This window comes from Acanthisitta chloris, unplaced genomic scaffold (genome assembly GCF_000695815.1).
Source record: "Acanthisitta chloris isolate BGI_N310 unplaced genomic scaffold, ASM69581v1 scaffold40789, whole genome shotgun sequence".
Lineage (NCBI taxonomy): Eukaryota > Metazoa > Chordata > Aves > Passeriformes > Acanthisittidae > Acanthisitta > Acanthisitta chloris.
The window spans coordinates 1,739-21,322 of NW_008691627.1; the positions used below are offsets into that span (position 1 = coordinate 1,739).

The 19,584-nt window shown below is 41.0% G+C and overlaps 1 protein-coding gene across 5 annotated transcripts; it reads left to right on the forward strand.

Moving 5' to 3' along the window:
* The first annotated feature begins 333 nt into the window (after positions 1-333).
* Positions 334-13,250, forward strand: DCAF4 (DDB1 and CUL4 associated factor 4). Of its 5 annotated transcripts, XM_009082284.1 has the most exons (13): positions 334-421; positions 2,044-2,201; positions 3,507-3,589; positions 4,195-4,297; positions 5,203-5,346; positions 6,023-6,067; positions 7,281-7,359; positions 8,482-8,487; positions 10,014-10,106; positions 10,213-10,310; positions 10,978-11,154; positions 11,774-11,888; positions 12,857-13,250. In XM_009082284.1, exons 2-13 carry the CDS (start codon positions 2,151-2,153, stop codon positions 13,048-13,050), a joined length of 1,188 nt encoding a protein of 395 aa, XP_009080532.1. In that variant the 5' UTR covers positions 334-421; positions 2,044-2,150; the 3' UTR covers positions 13,051-13,250. The 5 variants fall into 5 exon arrangements, with proteins under 5 accessions (XP_009080532.1, XP_009080535.1, XP_009080536.1 ...); XM_009082287.1 differs by lacking the exons at positions 334-421; positions 8,482-8,487 and having other exon boundaries at positions 2,052-2,203; positions 3,512-3,589; positions 6,023-6,072; positions 7,280-7,359; positions 10,011-10,106; XM_009082288.1 differs by lacking the exons at positions 334-421; positions 8,482-8,487 and having other exon boundaries at positions 2,052-2,203; positions 3,512-3,589; positions 6,023-6,072; ... (1 more) ...; positions 10,011-10,106; positions 10,213-10,289.
* Positions 13,251-19,584: the final 6,334 nt, after the last annotated feature.

Here is a 19,584-nt window from a genome sequence, read left to right on the forward strand (position 1 = left end):
GGGATGGTAAAATGCCCAGTCAACTTTTTGCTTCAAAGAGTTAAAGGCACTTGTAGAATTAATGGATACCTCTAATGTTTTAGCAAGTAATTAAGGCTTTTAGGATGTTGGTATCCCTAACCTTCTTGAGAGACTTTTAAACTGAATATTTTCACTGTTTGATTTTCATAGTTTAATGTATGGTGAAATGCAGAGTATGCTTATCACAGCACTGCAAAATGGTATTTCACCACTGTCAATAACAATCTGCTTTCTAGGTGCTTTGTGGGAAAGTTGTGTAGGACAATTGTGAGCCTGTCTTGAAGGCAATGCTATTTTTTCAGTGTGGAACAGGAGGAACCACAGACCACAGTGAATGCAGGCCCCAGCAGCAGTGGAGATCCTTCTTCGTCCACTTCAACACAGAATTCTGTAGTACCAGGTAAGAGATGGTGTTTACAGGTCAAAAATCAATTTGGAGATTGTATGAATAAAGTAGTAGCTGTGTTGATAGTGTGGTGTTACAAGAATGATATAAGCAGCAAAGTGTGTAGGGGGAAATTACAGCAGGTGGTGTAAAAAGATGTAGTAAGTGAGGATCCAGTGCACAGGGCCAAATCACTTTTCGGCCCACAAGTGCTTCTCATGTGTGAAAACTTAGGTGCTTAGCCAAGCTGATACAAAGCTGAAAAACTAGAAGTCTGGGGGTTTTTTTTCTCCAGAAATGCTGCTTTTGGAAGAAAATTAACGAGTAAGGAAGCAAATAAGAGAGCATATAAAAAAACTACAACTTGTATCCAGTTATTCAGCCTTTTAAAAGGCACAATGATCTTTTTGGGGTGGGAAGAGCTTCAGTGTATTTTGTAGCCTGTAAGAAAATACACTCTGGCTAAACATTTATTCCTTAACAACAAAAGATGAAGTAGCAGTGCTATGGAGGAAGATGTCCCATTGATGTTCTGGTTTCCTGACTCATTAAACAATGTTAGCAAAAGCTAATCCTGTGGGAACATATATTTCTCTACAACAGGAGAGTCCTGAAACATCACCTATAAGCTCTTAACAACAGACAAAACCAGAGTTCAAAGAGATGGTTTTTGCATATCAGTTTTCTGTGTTTAAGAGGTTGTGAGCATGTGAGGAGGTGTTTCCTGCAAAACATGCATTGCTGTGTAATTAGGTTCTGTATACTAAATGTAGTGTGCTTTTATGAACCTTATTGATTGATTGATTGATTGATTATTTTTTTATTTTTTTTTTTTTGTTGACGTGAATAAATCTCAGTGACTTGTTGCTAAGCTGAAACCTCAAAGATGCTGACAAGGAGCTGAATTGTAAGCAACAGCAAAAAGAGGCTACTTAAAATGAAATATCTGGTAGTAGATAAAAGCTTTAAATAAAAACTCTTGAAATGAGATGTTTATGATTGCCTCTTCTGAATAAAATCCTTTGTCTGGATTTTATCTGAATCTGGCAAAGTATTTTACCTGTCTGACTCTGAATTTACCAGGCAGTGAAACACTAAATTTGAATGTTTCTCTCATGTCAGTTTAGCCTCGGAAGCAGCCTCTGTGTTTTGTCCAAATGTACTCTTCATTGTATATAAATCCCTCTTGTGTGTTGAAGAAATAGTGTCTTGTTCTGGGAAGTGAATCACTTTATTTTGGTTTGTGTGATACCTGATTTTCAATTTTTTGGTCATTGTTTGGGACTACCCTGCGTAGTCTTTTACCTAAGCATGTGCCCTCATGATTGATTTATGAAGAAAGACTATTTTCGTTCAGCATCAAACCCTTTTTTATCTGTTCCTCTGATCTGTCTGAATTTCATCTCAGTGATGACATCCCCCCTGTACCTGTGTAAGGGCACTGCATTTGAAAACTGTAAATAATCATTTGTAAGTGGCTCATCTGTTCCTAGTCTGTGTATTGTGCCTGGAACCTGTTGGGAGCAAGAACTTTGGGTCTCGTGATGCTAATATTGCCGTGAAGACATGGAATATCAAAGAGCAATAAGCAAACTCAGTTATCCATCTGATTTTGCCACCTTTTCTCCCCTCCCCAGAACTGCCAGGATTTTACTATGACTCAGAAAAGAACCGCTATTTCCGCCTGCTGCCTGGACACAATAACTACAACCCACTCACCAAGGAGAGCATTCAGTACAAGGCAATGGAATGCAAAAGGCTGAGACTCTTAGAAGAGGAAGAAAAGCAGAAGAAGGTATGTTCTGAAAAAGATTGCAATTAGACTTTATTATACTTTAGCTGAGAAAGATTATAAACTAAAGTCTTTCAATTCCGACAACTCAATTTTGGTCTTTTGGCTAAGAACTTATCGTCCCTGATGCCTTTTGTTTGGCTGTTTCACAGAGGAATGAGATCAAGTCATTACAAACAAAAAAGTATAAAGAGACAGGAACTGTGCTCAGAATTGCAGTTGTCCAGCAGTTCAACTTGAGCCAGGACACTGGAGGCCAGGTTTCAAATCCCTGGTGAAATGGGGTCTTGATTTTAAGTTTTCCACGTATTTAATACATGTATTGATCATATTAGTGGACCCTGAAGAAACAATACTGGTCATATTTTGTGGAAACATTTTTTTCACAAAGAACTTTTTTGGACAGGTAAAACCAAGGCACGTCTTAACGTTTATGCCTGGAAAGCCTGTTTGCTTTTCATCATAGAGTGTTAGAGCAGAGTTAATGCCAATGTTGCAGATCTGGAATCTGGGTAAAATAACCAACAAGGATGGTTTTTCATTAGCTGAAAAACATGTCTTACAACTTTACAAATCACAGCTCGGCTTAAATATGCTGTCATTTGGAAGAAGTGAGCAGTATTCCTTAGGCTGTGAAGTTCTCCAACCACTTCCAGCTCTTCAGTGTGAAGAATATTTTGACTCTCAAAGACTTGCTTTGTCTGAGCATTATAAAAAAGACTTCTTAATCCATAATTCTGCAAAGTACTCTATCCTTTGGCCTCCTGAGAAAGTGTTTACATGAAATATTAAAAAGTTATGAATCGTAGAATGGAATCAGAATGCCTTGGGTTGGAAGGGACATTCCAGCCCTGCTGCTGTGGGGGGGAATGGAAGTGAATGGAAAAGCAGTTTAGTGCATCAGTAATACCATGTGCTTCATAGCAGTCTTGTTGTGATTGAAAATTTTGCTGTATAATAAGAATTTAAGGTATTGTAGTGAAATCAGAAGGTGAGTTCATACCTCCAGATGGTACTGCTGATTATGTAGAGTGAAAACAATGGCTGTTGGGTTTTTGGGCTTTTTTTCCTCCAGCTTTTGTATTTACGGAAGTGCCCCATATCTCACAGGAATATATTCTTATCTGCTTACTGTAGTAGACCAGGGAGATGGTGCTGGAATGTGTTTTGTAGATATTCTTACAATTTGAACGTATGTAGGCTAGAGGAAAAGGTTACCTACATAACCCAAACATGTAAGGCCCACAGCCATGTTTGAATTGTAAACAAGTAAATAACTGAGTATACTTTCATGTTATTCTCTTCTAGAAAACAACAAGGGCTGGACTGAATTCTTCTGTGCTGTTACAAAAAAGGCAGCTGGGTTTGCTCAGCTCCACAAGTTATTGCAGGTACAAGGATTTATTTTGTCTTCTGTTTGCGGTACCAAGTTCTGCTGTTAGTGCAACTATTCCTGTCAGGGTTTTTTTAATTTCTTATTGTTCATTAGGACAAGGAGGAACATATTACTTAAAATTAGAAAAAAGGTTCTATTCTGTTATAATCAGATTACTAAAATGATTAGAATTCAAACGAGGAAGTTGTTTCCCAATTTCACTTCTAAAAAAAACCTCACTTTATATATGTATATGCTGTTTTGCCACATTGTGCTTTGTGATTACAGCACAGCTCTCCTTTGGATAAATGCCTTTCAACTGCTGTGACCATTCCCTCTGCCCCCCATTAGAATAGCTGAGGTAGCTCAGATACTGTAACAGTGCAGAAGGCAAGTTAAGTTAGTGACTTGCTGTGTTGTTGTTTCTGCTACTGAAGATGTGCTGGAGATATGTGTTCATGAGTTACAGAAGTTAAATTTCAGCATGCTAGTTGTTCAGGCATTTTCTCTTCTGTTACTGAGAAGCAGTTCCATAGCCTGTCCAGAATTCTTTCCATAGGCATTAAACTTAGGCTAACCTGATTTCTCTTCTCCTCTCTTGTTCCTCACCTGCTTTTACAGGCTAGTCCACGAACTAAAAGTGAACTGCATGCAGAGGAGGAAGATAGAAATTCACAGTCCTGATTCCTCAGTTACTGGAACCAACAATTTCAAAATCATTGTGGTATGTGATGAGAAATGTTAAGTCTTTAGGATAAAGAGAGCCCATCTTCAGTGAAAATCCAGGCTCTTGGAATCAGATCATATAGGTCAAATTTTGCTTTCAGAGATGGGTTATTCCTGTTGTGTCGGTTCTTAAAATCTGTGCTTAGTAATTTTAAACAGGTAGGGAGAAGCTGTTACTTTCCTTAAACGGAAAATGATGAAAAAGGTTGAATATGAAAGTGACTAATTTTAATTATTTTTTTCACATAAACAGGAGTTGAGTGGATCATTAGTGTGGGGCTGGGAGGGGGAGTGGAGAGGGTTAAGAGAAAAAAGAAGAAAATGAAAGAGAAGAATTCGGGGAGTGGAAAAGCCTGTGGTCCAGAGAATCTATGTACATATCAGTAATCACTTTACATCTCATGATCTGAGGCCAGTATTGTTCAAGAGCTATTTAGGAAGCTCTCTAGGACCAGCTCCCAGCCTTGTAAACAGAGAACTGCAAAGGTAGCTGAAGCCAGAAGGGAGTCAGAAACTTAATGTCATAAAAGAAAAGTTGAAGGTTGGCACGAACCTTTTTGCTATGATTCAAAAGCAGAATTCCATGTTCACTTTTGATGAGGTTTGAATTTTTGGTTTGTGTCCTCTACCAGTACCAGTCTGTGCTTACCAGTGAGCCAGAGAAAATGTATAGAACTGTTAAAACTGGAAAGATCACTTAGTTAGCAAAGGACTAAATCTTTTCCTTGTGTGTTTTTTCTGCGCATGCATATAAAAAGGAGTTGTCCACTGGTTTTAGAGATGAATGAAAAATGGGTGGTGTTAAAGGGATCAGAATTAATGTTTAGAACTAATGCAGCTCCCTCAAGCTGTTTTTGCCTGTAAGTTTCCAGTAAGTGTGACCAGTAAGCTTTTGTTTTACAGGCAGATGTTGCTTGTGAACGAATATTCACTGTGAACGATGTGGAGCATGGTGGATGTAAATATGGTATCATCAATCTCAGTGGTTTGGGGAAGGAGTCTCTCACTGTGGAGATGTATGACAACCTCTACTTCACAAACCGCAAAGTACTGTTTTCTGTTCCTCCTTCCTTTTGTTGTTGCGTTCTCAGAACACTGTTTTTGGGAGGCTCAGGTGGAAATGGCATGAGGGTTGAGGAAGGGGCTAGGAGGAGAGAATGGATTTATCTAGAAATGTGAAGCTTGGATAACCACAGAACCACAGTAAATAGGTCCCTCAAAGTCCTCAGTACAAGTCAAAATTCTCAGGAATGTTATGCTGCACTTGGAATGGAAGACTATGGTGAAATACCAGCTTCCAAGGGTAGTGCTTACTTCAGACTTGGACTGTACTTGGTAAAACTGATGTTGAGGGCCAGAAGCTACCAAGATTTGCATGCTTCTTTCTAAAAAATAATTTGGGGGAAAATGTGTTTATCCTGAAACATAATGCATATTTAAAACAGGCTTTCAGAATCTCTTCATGCTTAGTCCCTCTTAAGGATGGTCTCTTAAATAACAGCATGTGCTTGATGCCTCAGTCTGTGTTAGGCCAGACTTCTCAATGCTGTTCTGACAGCACAAGGGGAGTTTGAGGCTAAAATGCTCAAGCCTCATTACTGGGCTATTTAGTGGGCTAAGGAATTGTACCCAGCACCTAATTTTATGTCTTCTTTGCATGGAAATAATCTTTCATTAATTGAATAACAGATCACAAAAGTAGTATGTCTTTTCATGTCTGAAGGTGAATTCTGTGTGCTGGGCATCATTGACTCATCCAGATTCTCATGTTTTATATCCTTTTTTAAAAAAAACAAAATTGCATTTCTGCTTTCATGAACTCCATCATGCTGCACAGAATAACTAACTTCCAGAATGCTTTTCATGTAGTTGTCCCAGAAAATACATTTTCTGGAAAATGGAGAAAGTTACACAAATTGAAAGATGTTGGAGCTAGTGAGACAGATGTATAGTTCTGCTGTAGATATATGTAGAGTTATTTCAGTGTAATAGTAGGTGAAAGACTTTTTTGCCCTGGAGAATTCCCACTTCATTACTAGTGTATGTAAAAGCCATATCCAAAATGATCTGATGTTTAGAAATTATCTGAGGCAAAAGAACAGTTTGGAAAAAAAAAACCAGGCGGACAGTTAAGGCAACTACCTTTCTCTCGTGGCTGAAGTGGACCTCTTTGAGAGTGAGTTGGCCTGTTTCTGTTTAAAACCAGCCCCATATTGGTTGGGGCAAGAGGAGAGTGGGAGCAATTCACTGGTATCATGCTCTACAGCTTCCAGAGCCCAGAAGACAGGAAGAAAATGGGACTTTGATGTGGGAGATGACAGACAACAGATGTACTGTTAAAGTGCTAAAAGAAATTACATAGAAAAGTATGGAATGGCCATGGGGAAAAGCCAGACAATTCCAGACCAACCCATCAGGAGGCAGGAGCTCACCAGGTGTGTGCAGAGTGGGGAGGAGTTTGGGATCACTTGGTTTAGTCGGTTTGCTCTTTCCTCTAGTCATGTTACAGATTTACCCTACTGAACTTGAAATGCAGCTATAAATTCTATCTATACCTGGTATAGTCTTCATAAAATTTTTAAATGTCATTTAAAGTGAACCTTGCTCCCTTTTTTTCAAACTTCTCTCCATGAAAAACAGATCTTTATTAATGCAGTGTCATCAGCATGTAAAGATGAGAAGAATTATCTATGTAGGCCATACTTTTTTTCCCCCCGTCACTGATAAGATGATGTAGTATTCCTCTTCCCTTTCTGCTAGTGACAATACAAAAGCAAGAAATTGAGTTCTTTCTAGCTCATTCCTATGAAGGAAATGAAAAGTCAAGATTTAGTTGTAAACTGTAAAGCACATCCAAGGCTTCAAGGGGAAGTATTGTGAGCTGTGACTGTGTCAGGGCACCTTGCTTATCCCAGCTGTAAATGTTAGGCAGCCTGTCCATTCTGGGGCAAAATCTGTCTTCCTTAACTCACTTCCTCAAGCTGTGTCTCATGGGAATTGCAGAAACACCAGGCTGTGCCAGTCTGCTTCCAGCATCATTGTTCAGCAGCACTAACCCAGGTAGGGTGCTTTTGTTAGTTTTTCTTCTTCAGTTTTTGGTACCAGTTACGGTATGAAAAGAGTGAAAAGGAAAGATTATTTCCACATTTTTTTCAGTAGTTGGTGAGCTTACTTGTTGTATTCTTATAAGACTTAGAAAGTCTAAAACAGTGTAGGAAGTGAAATGATGAAAGAATTTACCTTAAGACTTAATCAACAAGCAGTATTCAAAGCACTGGTTTATTTTTAGCTGCTGCAGTGCTTGACTTTGGCAGAACATCTCACTTGTAAAGTAAACATTTGAGATTTTTCATTAATAGCTTGGCCTGTAATTAATACCCAGAAGCTGCACACAAGAAGTACTTGCATTTCCTTATAGACTGTCTAGAGTCATTGCAGAATCCTTTGTCATACCAGCTGCTCAAGTATGCTCAGTGGATGATCAAAGGTGGAAAGCTGGTAGATGTCTTAGCCCATAGCTCCTTGTACAAGCTCATGCTCAGCTGTGCATAAACTTGATTGATCTAGAGAATTCTACGTTTTAAGTCTGGTGGCTGCAGCTGTATATGTATTTGTTTGTTGAATGTTCTTGAGGGCAGCACTTCATTAATTCGATTGTTGATAGATGTTATAACAGTGCTTCTTCAAGTCAGAGAGAACAGTCCTCCAACCCAGTTTCCATTCAGACACGATTAGTTAAGTTTATACAGAGGAAATCTGTGATAGATGAGACTAATGGGCCTATTTTAAATTTTTAATGGCATGCTGTTTATGCAGCCATTTTAAAAAAAAGCACAGAGTTAGCATGAACTTGAAGAGTCACAGAGGGTGGATAGCTACTAGGCCAGGGTGCCCAGTTGCTTGTAGAACATTTTAAGCCATTCACTATAACCAACATAATTAGATGTGAATTCCACCAAAGTCCTCCTGCCTCGTATATCCTATTGACTGGTAAAATGTTTCTAAATTTGAGTTACTTTGCTTTCCTAAATTGTTGATTTGTGGAAACCTTGGTAATAGATGCTGGGAGCAAAGCAGAACTTACCCTGAGTAAAACTATGTTATCCTTCCACTCTTAGCCGTGTCACCTCTGCTGCCTGACATAGGTATACATGATGTGCCATGAAGGAAGTGAAAACTGAGGACTTAGTCTACTAATTGACATAAATTTTTTGCAGGAGCTGCATGAGTAAGGGTCAAATCTAAGGTATTGTTAAATAATCAAACTTTGGGGTTTTTTTAGGCCAAGAACTTAACAGGTTAGGCTTTGGCTAATCTGTACCGTATGAAGTACGTATTTTTTATTCCCAGCCCACTTATCTTTAAAAAATGGCTTAGTTAGTCCTGTAAGGCAGGTGTTACTTTTCTCTTTCCTGCCATAGTCAGCCCTCTGACTACTGAACAAATTTCACAGTCTCTCAGTGTCATCTATTGATATAGACTGTAGGTGTCCAGCTGACACTCATGAAGTCCTGCTTCTGTTTCCTGTTGTAGTGGGTTGTCCCTGACTGTGTGCCAGGCATCCACCAAAGCCATTCTCTCACTCTGCTCTGCAAAATGGACAGGGGAGAGAAAATATAATTAAAGCTTCATGGGTTGAGATAAGGAGCAGAAGAGATCACTCACAGGCAAAACAGACTAAACTTGGGGAAATTAAGTAGTTTTATTACTAACAAGATCAGAGCAGGATAATGAGAAAATAAAATAGACCTTAAAACACATTTTCTACCTCTTTCCCATCAGCAGCACAGGGAGACAGGGAGTGTCTGTTCATCACGTGTTGTTTCTGCCACTGCTCTTAGGGAGAGGAGTCCTTCCCCTGCTCCAGCATGGGGTTCCTCCCACAGGAGACAGCTCTCTACGAACTTCTCCGTGAGTCCTTCCCACAAGTGGCAGTTCTCCACGAAGAGTGTGGGTCACTCTTCACAGGGTGCAGTCCAGCCCCTCAAAGACAGCTCCAGCACGAGTCCCCCACAGGATCACAAGTCCTACCAGGAAGTCTACCCCAGTGTGGGTTTCCTCTCTCCACAGGTTTGCAGGTCCTTGCCAGGAGCTTGCTCTAGCAAGGGCTCACCATGGGTTCACTCCTTTGGGAATCCACAGGCTACAAATGGATCTCTGTAGCCCATTAACCTCCATGAGCTACAGGGTACAACTGCTTCACCGTGGTCTTCACCACAGGCTGCAGGGGATCCTCAGCTCCGGCACCTGGAGTACATCCTCCCCCTCCTTCTCCACTGATCTTGGTGTCTGCACAGTTGTTCCTCTCACATTCTCACTCCTCTCTTTCCTGGCCACAATTACTTCTGTGCAATAACTTTTTTTCTTTCTTAAATATGTTACCACAGAGGTGTTACTACCATCCCTGATTGGCTAGGCCATGCTGCGGGGGTGGGTCTGTCCGGGAGCCACTGGCATTGGCTCTGCCAGACACGGGGAAGCTTCTAGCAGCTTCTCACAGAACCCACCCCTGTAGCCTCCCCACTGCCAAAGCCTGGCCATGCAAAACCACTACACTGTCTCTTGAGCGGCACAGGGATACTAACTGGGTAGCACTTTCTCTGTTTCAGATTGAAATGTTGGAAGAAGTATGGCCGTCTAGAGAGCCTTTCTGAGTTATCATCCTGTCCTAACATTTTATGAACACTTCATATGTTGCTCCTCTCTCCTAGGAGATCGACCTGGAATGCTGTGCAGTTTCAAGATATCCACGGCCTGGTCCTGTGCTTGGTGCCTGAATCCACAAGCAGATAACTGCTTCAGCACAGGTGCTGTGTAAGGCTAGCAACCCCCTCTGTCTCAATGGGAAGGACTTCTTGCATTCACCTCCCCAGCTGCTGCTTGAATTAGAGCTAAATTGTCTGTCTTCCTTAGGCCTGACACGACGAGTTCTTGTGACCAACGTAGTGACAGGACATCGACAGACGTTTGGAACCAGTAGTGATGTATTGGCACAGCAGTTTGCCACACAGGTAAGGAGAACTCTACACCCTTCATTTTTTTCAGAGCACTGCCTCATTGGTAAGCTTTTTGTCGTTTGTGACAAGGCTTCTCATGCTGTGCATAAGACTGTGATGACAGTTGCAGCTGGATAGCTCTTCCACAACAGACCTGTTGTGGTCTGATACTCGCACACGAGATTAACTGATTTCAAACTCTGGCAACAGGGGTGATTTTTGTTAATATTACTGAGGGTAAAAGGAAATGTAGGAAGTACAAAGAGCACCATAATAACGTGCTCTAAAGTCATATTGACAAATAACCTTATCTTGTTAACACTCAGTGTATTGCCTCCACCAAGAAGGAAAAATTCCCTCTAAAATACTAATGGACTTGTTCACAAAGATTTAGTGAGAAGGGTGAAATCAGAATGTGAGAATTCCAATTTGTTTTGCTGTTACATTAGACTAAGTTCCTACTTACCTGGCCAAACTTCCAGACGTTGTTGAGGTGTGAACGGAACTGATGAGTTGGCTGACAGATGTTGCAGTGTGTAATTAAACTTCTGCTTCTTAATGCCTGTGTTAAAATAATTTGACAACTGCACCATAGAGCTCAAAAGCATGACAAGGATTCTCTCTGGATAACTTGTAAGATGCTTATAGGTGTTACATAGTACTCTCTCTTGGATTCTTCCAGAACCCAGTGCTGTACAATGGCTGCCGTTCAGGGGAGATTTTCAGCATTGATGTGCGTCAACGTAACCGAAAGGGGCAGAGCTGGAAAGCAATTCGTCTCTTCCATGACTCAGCAGTTACATCTATTCACCTAATGGAGGCTGAACATTATCTTATGGCAACAGATATGGCTGGAAAGGTATGGTTTTGTTGTGTTTAGGATATTCTGTTCCTGTTAGTATCTGGACAGTGAGAGGTGCTGATCCCAGTCCCAAGGGCAGATGCCTGTTCTTTAGTGGGTAGTTTGGAACTGGGTGGTAGTTCCATATATGAGTGCTCTTCCAGATCCACTTATTTACTATAGAATGGTTTGTGTTGGAAAGAACCTTAAAGATCACCTAGTTCCAACCCTCCTGCCATGGGTAGGGACACCTTGTACTAGACCAGGTTGCTCAAAGCTTCATCCAACCTGGCCTTGAACACTTCCAGGGATGGGGCATTCTCTGGGCAACCTGCTTTAGTAACTCATCACCCTCACATTAAAGAGCTTCCTATTACTAAATCTAAACCTATCCTCCGTGAGTTAAAAGCCATTTGCCCTTGTCCTATCGCTACATGTCCTTGTAAAAGTCCCTCTCCAGATGTACTGGAATGCTGCTTCTCCAGGCTGAACTCTGAGCCTGTCTTCATAGGAGAGGGGCTCCAGCCTTCTGATCATCTTCATGACCCTCCTCTGGGCCTGCTCCAACAGGTCCAACTATCAGGTGCTCTCTGGTTTGTTAATATATGCTCTCTCAAGCAATTACTTCAACTTGCAGATAAAACTGTGGGACCTGAGAACAGCTAAGTGTGTGAAACAGTACAAAGGTCATCACAATGAATATGCTATTCTGCCTTTGCATGTAAATGAGGAGGAAGGACTTCTTATAGCAGGTGGGTTGACTTTTCCCCCCACATACACTTGTAGAGTGAATGGCAGTGATTTTCTTATGCCTGAGGGGCATTTCTTAGCCACAGCTGTTGGAAGCTATAAAGATGTTAATTCTTCAAAATTCAGAAGAAATTTAGCCTTGGATATACTGCAATATACTATGAAAATTAAGAAATTATGTTATGGATGCACACCTACTGTAATCACTCCTGTGTAGTGCTTAACAGCTTTATCTGCCGTGTCCTGCGAAAGTCCCATTATCCTTTCCACAGTGTGTCTGAAGAGTAGAGCAGAAAACACTTGATTTTGAAATCCAGGGAAACAACATGTACACAAGAGACCTGGTGATAACTTTATATATAAACACTTGAGACCATGTATATGCTTAGTTGGTGCTTAAGTGGATGGTGTGGTGATGGACTGAAGCATTGGCACATAAGCCTGACTCCCTGTAAACCACCTATACCACTTAGATTAATTTTGAATATACATGGTTACACTCAGATATATTTTATTATTATATTTGGGGTGGGGAGAGGAAAAGTAGCAATAAATGAAGCCAAAACCCCTAAAATCCTTGTAGTGTAGCCAGGTTTCAAAAAGTCCGTGTAAACACAGCGACCTCCTCTCCTTGGATTTCTCAATAAGTGGCAGAATAATAATAAGAATTCTTTTTAGTTTGACCAGTTTTCTCCCCTTTTTTGGCTTAGGAGCTTCATAATGAGTGTGAGGAAAATACAAAATACTGATTTATCATGCCTTTAATTGTCTAATAGGAAATGCATATTTTTTCACTTGCAGTGTTCGGGGAGAATTTATGTTTCATAAAGTATCTATAAGCACTGTGCCTCGTGTGTGTGTGTAGAAGTTGTCAGGGTGTTTTCCTCATAGATCTGCTTCTGTGGTGATAATCTTGCAGAGCTGTGTGAAGTACTTCCTGTGTAATGTTGAATTTTATTGTCCTCTCCAGTTGGGCAAGATTGCTACACCAGAATTTGGAGTCTCCAAGATGCCAGTCTGCTTAGAACCATTCCTTCTCCCCACCCATCATCCAAAGATGCCATTCCTAGTGTGGTGTTTTCTTCAAGACTTGGGGGTAGCCGAGGAGTTCCTGGTTTACTCATGGCTGTCAAACAGGATCTCTACCACTTCTCCTATAACTGACACAATATTCTCCTCAGACCTGGTCTACAGGTCTGCCATTCTGTATGTGACTTTTTTTCACTCCACTCAACATGCTCTTGAGTCATTATGTGCTGTTGTTGCATCTGCTTTACCTATCGAGTTAGGAACCTCCTTCAGGAGGTTCAGCAAATCTTGCTGTATACATCTCGGGCCTCTTGTAAATAAAAGCTGAATGCTGATTAACTCTGTAGGCTATATTCAGCCTTTCTGAAATCTAGCTGTTAGCCCTGCAAAGCTGGTAAACTTGATTAAGGGCCTATGTCATGCAAGCTAAATTTGCTGTCAAAAGACTGCTCTAACTTAATCCCAGTTTGGTCATATAAACACTTACCTGTAGTCACATCTACCTGAGCAAGTAGGCTGGCCCAGCAGAGTGGATTAGCAGAGTGAAGCAGCTGGTGTTGAGAAACTGCCACCGTAAGTGTTCTGGGGCTTGTTTGGAGTAGCTTTGGTCTGGGCTCCTTCAGCTGCCTCTACTACACATACAGTTGGAAGCAGTTCAGGGACAGCAGTTTCCTCACTCACATTGTTGCTTCTTTTGAGCTGGGCCTACTAAACTTTGTCCTTTTCAGATGATTGTAGCATGCCACTGTCCTAACACCATTCCCTTTAGAAAGCAACAGGCATAGAACAAAGCCCCTTTCTAGTGCACTAGCAAAGCTGAATGTCCGTTAATTTATCAGTGTTTCCTAACCAAGTCCACACCCTAACATACAGTTTGGTCAGTAGTCTGGAATGATAGGCTTGCTCATGCAGCTGGAGCAGGAGACAAGCCCAGCCTGGACAGACCACATCCTGTTTGGGATGAGATCACCTGTGCAAAGTCAGGGCTTCTGCATTCAGAGTTACAACTGGACCCTCAGCTTGCAGTTGTAGCACCAGCTCAGTAACTGGATTATCCCATTTCTGTATTTGAGAACAATTACCATCCCATGGAGCTTTGTTACATCCAGTTCCTGCCTGGTAACCAGTCTGGGTCAGGCAAGGCTGTCCTGCAGCCAGTATCCATCGGATACACTGGCAAGGTTGGGAGTCTGGGGGGGGATAAATGCCCATATGCAGGGAAACCTCTTAGCCAATAACTGAGCAGGAGTATTTGCAGTTTGAAAAGTGGGCTGGTAAAACTGTTCAGTCACAAAATGTTTTTCCCAGAGGAGGACAGTGTGAACTGCAGCATGAACACAGCACTGCTAACAGGGATGAGACACTCAAGGTTGTGGCGTGAGCTTCCTAAGAGTTCATTAAGAGCTTTGCTGCAGCCAGTTTATCCCTTTGCATCCCTGCTGGTGGCCTGAGCTCATGAAGCTTTCTGAGTGTGTCTCTGGCTTCTAAACAAAAGCATCAAGTGCCCTGCATTGCAAGCCCAGTGCAGACCAGAGCATATCCTGTGGGTTCTTGTTTGTTTCCAATGCACTCTTCTTCCCTTCCATTTTTCAAGTGACTTTGGATAAGAGGAAATTATTTAGATACAGCTGCCAGGAAGGGTGGGCCCTGCTAAAAATCCTCTCTGACCTGTAGGGTTCCACACTAATTTCTTCTGTCCTCTCACAACTTTCAGGCCTAAGCAATGTGCTATTCTAGAAAATTCTGTTCTCAGCAGCATTCTTGCCCACCACACTCCAGTGTTACGTGAGCTGATCTCCTTCCCTTTCTTTGTATTTCTTTCACCCATTAATCTGCGTAGAAGACAACAGAGCAGGAAAACTCTTCTGGGAGTAGTGTAATAACTTTACAGTGTGAATATACTCTGTATGAAATAGCTGTAGCAAGGGTAGTCAAGATGAAAGATGAATCCCAGAAAATATTCAAAACAGTTTCTTGCCTCTCTGAGTATACATTCAAAACTCCCAAGTCTTTCTTGTATCCCATTAACAGCCAACTCCCATTTTCCCATGGGCAGACAGAGCTGTGAATTCCTTATAACTATGACTCCCCTGATATATCTGACTTTGGCATTCCTCTGCAGAGCCTTGTTTCTCACACAAAACAGAGTGGATGCTGCTCACAGCATACTCTGTGCTGCCCCTTCCTTCTACAGCCATTGTTTCTAAGAGCAGAGGCTCTCCTCCTAAGTAGTAAGTCTTACAGGCACTTCCCATTCCCTCTATTACCCTTTGATAACCAAGAAACTCAATTCCTGGCTTACTTTGCAATTTGAGAAAATACTCTGTAATTTGTATTAATCAGTTATGTTAATTTTGGACGTTTTCTGTTGCATGCACAAGATTAATGCACACAGCACAACTTTCAAAAGCATTTGCACTGCCTTAAGTAATAATGCATCTTGCAACTAAGCATCTGTTCAGGAAACAGAAACATAGCTAAACCTATCCCACTGCAAACTCCTAATCTTACACCTTATAGTCAACTCAGAGGTGCAACATACTTTATATTGATATTCTTGCTAGTAAGTGTGTGGTCCAAACACTTGCAGGTACCAACTTACAAGGATCATGACCTCCCTTAAATCAGAATTAATTCCAAAATTTAAATTAGAGTTTAAACTCTTTTCAGTGCTTTTAACTCCAGTCATGCCTGTTCTGCAAGAACAGCTCCATGCAACAATTATGTCCAGTTACTATGGGAAACACAAACTAGGAATTGTGGCAGAAAGGCATCTTACGTAACTGAAGATAGTTTCTTTTCTTTGTTCCCTTTTAAGCAAAACAAAAGAAAATAATTTCCTTTCTGTCGTTTCCAGGACCAAAATGCACACGTGTCCCTGCAAACCCATTCACCCAACTAGTGTTTTGGCAGCCAACACTTCTAATTAAGCCTGCAGGAGCAGCAAGAAAGGAGAGGGGAAGCAGGGCAAGGAGAGAGACAATTTGGCTTCACTGACAAACAGCAAGCAGCCTGTACACAGTGCCTAAAGTATATTAAATCATTTGTTTCATTATGCAGCAATAGCAGGACCCTAAGGCAGTTAAAAAGGAAGTGCAGCACTATTACTCCTTACCACAGTATCAGAATACCGTATTTCTTTGCCTCAGCTTCTCAGCAAGTACTGAACTAGTAGGAAACTTCAGAAAGGCCAGACCTGCACTCCAAGACAGGTTGCAGCACCCCTCATCTGGCAGACACAACGTCTTTGGTCCCTTTTGTTCACTGGAGCAAGGCACAGAGCAGACCATCAGGGGACTCCTCACTGACCAAACTGCCAGTCCCTCTCATCAACACAATTCTCTCAGAAACCACAGTCTCACCCTTGCTCTGTTCTATATACACTACTGCTATTAGTGATCTCTCAACCCTGATTAAAAAGGCTCTTTCCACATAAAACTCTTTAGGTTATGTAAGGTTCTTAGACATAACAGGTAGAAAAATTGCTATTTTAACTCCAAATGTCTAAAGCAGGAAGGAGGTTTGCTTCTGAGTCATCTGTTGTGTTGGTTATGGTTTTTTGTTGGGCCCACTTTATTGCAGTACATGTCTTCATGGTCATTCCTCTATTATCCTGATGACTACTGAAACTAAGAGGTTTAAAAATCAATGTACTAGTCACAAATTTACACTGGCATTTTGGCATTTTTGACTTTAATGGGGACATATTCCAGCCAGACCAGAAAATTAAGCATTTGTGAGGAAGTGAGAACTCAAGCCCCACTGCATACACAGCCTTGAGGTGTCCTTACAGAAGCTGCTTTCAGAAAACTTATGATCTGGCAATTCAGCTTTGGTCCCCAAACCTTCAGTTGCTAGTGGCTGCTTCCATATACTATCTATACTACATATACTGTGAGCTGAAACAAGCAGTCAATACCAACTCAAAGTACTTCTAGACAGCGGTTCTGGGGCGAGGGACTGGAGGTTAGTTGAGAGATGCTTGACCCAACTGATTAAAGCACTTTACGAACTAGTTTAATGTTTCATAAACGAAGCCAAGGCACAAAGTTGGTAAACCTTTTCAGGTAATGTCTGAAAATATAATCAAGATCACTTGCCTTTTCCAGTCCAAACAATTCCTATCTGCAGTCCTTTTGACATCATGGTAGCTGCGACGCTCTCCGGTGCCTTCCTGACAAAGTCATCATCTGTACATCGTCCGACATACACTATTGCTTCTTTCCAGTGCTGCTGAGAAACTGCCTTTTAAGCAGAACCAGAAAGATTTAACCAGCTTTTCAAAACGTAAGAAATCAGTGTGTTTCAAAATCTCTGGCCATTCTTGAAATTAGAATTTCTGTAATGCCACAATTGAGACATTTCCTACGTGAGGACTTCTATGTATATAAGTGGTATTGTATCACTTAATTTTTTTGCTTGAGTTACCACCAACAAAAATGAAGTTAAAAAGCTGAATGCACTTTTATTTTGGCTTAAGATAACTGACTAGCTGCCATTCTACTTCAGCTTGGTCTTCATCACATTATCCTGTTGATTTTGAAAGCCCTCATAGTAAGTTTTTATTTATTTTGGCATTGCCGTGATTTCATTGTTGATATGCCTGCACTACAAATACATTTTATGACACACTGTGTCATAAAATGTCACCTACTATGTGCTGTGACTGACAATATATATGTCAACATAGCTTTACCATGAAAGTGCTTAGCTAAAGCAGGGGGTGGGGACAGGATTCAGATGACAAAAACCAGACAGTTCTATCACTTGTCCAAATCACTCTCTGTTCTCAGGAGGCAAAGACACATCTGTTGGTGCCAAATTATATTACAGGCACCAGTGATAATCAAATGCAAGGACAATGCCACAATATGTGGCATTACAGTGACTGACAAGATTAGTTGACAAATCAAACATGAAAATGAGAGGCTGAAAAACAGAGTGATATTAGTAGTTAAACTTAATTGGGCTGATTATGCTGAAAGCAAAAACGTGAAGAAAAGTCTGTATGACCAGGTGGGAAGCCAGAGTCCAGCAATGGTAAATTTCAGGCTCCAAAAGCATCAGTGGCACTTGTGAATGTCTCAGCATAGCCACAGCACATAGACAACTAGCATAAATGCAAGGCAGATCTAACAATAATGGTATTTATTTCCACAAACTCTCATGAACATCAAAAGCTAGCGAGGGTTGTCGTGTTTTCCAGAACACAACCAAAGGTCCAGTTCACAAGGGACACAGACAGGCACACATATGATACCTTGGCCAACTTCAGCAACTGTAACTTCACCTGAAAGGAACTGGGCAGGGCAGTGAACAGGAAAACTCGTGCAGGGGGCAGGGAAATGAAAGACAAAGCAGTTTTTCTTGTGCAAGTAGCTACATGTTAGAGCCTGTGCTACCCTGAACAATAGCTACATCTTGCAGCTATGCTGTTCTGCCATCTGTTTCCCTAGCTGCAACTCTCAGGTGCAACATGCACCTGGCATACATTGAAGCCAAGATTGGCCTAAAGGTTTTGGGTAGAGACTCCAAGTGTGCACATCTATATGAAGGTCACATATATCTGCTTCACAGAATGAGAGGAAAACCCACATCACCTATTTGAAGATGAATCTTCATGCTGAATTTCCATACATACCCACAATGGAAATAAATCTGTCAGAACAGAGCAATCATATCAGACATTTTTCCTCTGCAAATATAGGCTTGTTTTGTGGTGAGGAATTAGTTTTACACTGGGACACACATCTTTGCATATCAGTTAATTCACATGATTCTTATTTTACTCGATGTTTTCCATAGCATTTCCTAATGAGAACTGGTGCAGAGGCTGCTTGATCTGCCAATAATCAATCTGACATAATTTTTCTGGCAAGCAGTTTACATCAGTCTACTTCAATCTGTAACTCAGAACATGCTTTTATCATGTCACGTCTCAGACCAACTGAATTCATTATCCTACCAAGATGGTGTGCCAATTTTAACTATGAAAATATTAACATTACAGTGAACGTCAGTTGATTCAAGGCACATGTTGTCATCTTGACTAACTGCAATTCCATGGTAAATAATTAATTTGTCTTTGGTAAAACACACATAGTGATCTTCTAGAAATTTCCTGGAATAGAGTCCCCTCCTACCCCTGCCCTTGAAAATAGCAAGACTTTTTCACAATAGACAACATTTTTTCACACAGGAGTTGCATTATTGTTGGATCTGTCTCATACTGCCATTAAGAAACAGTTTCTGCTTTTGCAGAGCTCCAGCAAGGTTCCTGTTAACTTTTGACAGGTTTTGCAAAGACTCACTCTGGTTAGGTTTCTACTCAGTCCCACCCCAAGCATAACATGCTCCAATGTTGCTTTAGTGATTTTTTTTTCAGGATTTCCATTTCCTTCACTTAAGTTTCCTGTAGAGCTCTCTGTCCACAAACATCTTCTACAGCTCTTCTGTTTATTGAAGCCTAAGGTGTCAATACCAAATAGCACTGGGCTCTGCTATGAATCCTAATGTGTTAATACCAGATAGCATTGAGCTCTGCTAAAATATACATCTACCCCCCTTTAAATAGCTAAGCCATTTAATAACCATGTTCTATACTGTGTACTCACAGCACCAAATACTACCAGGAAAATTAAAAGCCTTCTGTACAGAAAACAGCAATGA

What these genes read in the sequence shown, in the direction of transcription:
- DCAF4 (XM_009082284.1), top strand. Translation starts at nt 2,151, where the DNA reads ATGGAATGCAAAAGGCTGAGACTCTTAGAAGAGGAAGAAAAGCAGAAG. An exon ending in TCTACTTCACAAACCGCAAA is followed by an intron (nt 5,347 to 6,022) that starts GTACTGTTTTCT and finishes TCATGTCTGAAG; the next exon opens with GTGAATTCTGTGTGCTGGGC. An exon ending in TGACTCATCCAGATTCTCAT is followed by an intron (nt 6,068 to 7,280) that starts GTTTTATATCCT and finishes CACTTCCTCAAG; the next exon opens with CTGTGTCTCATGGGAATTGC.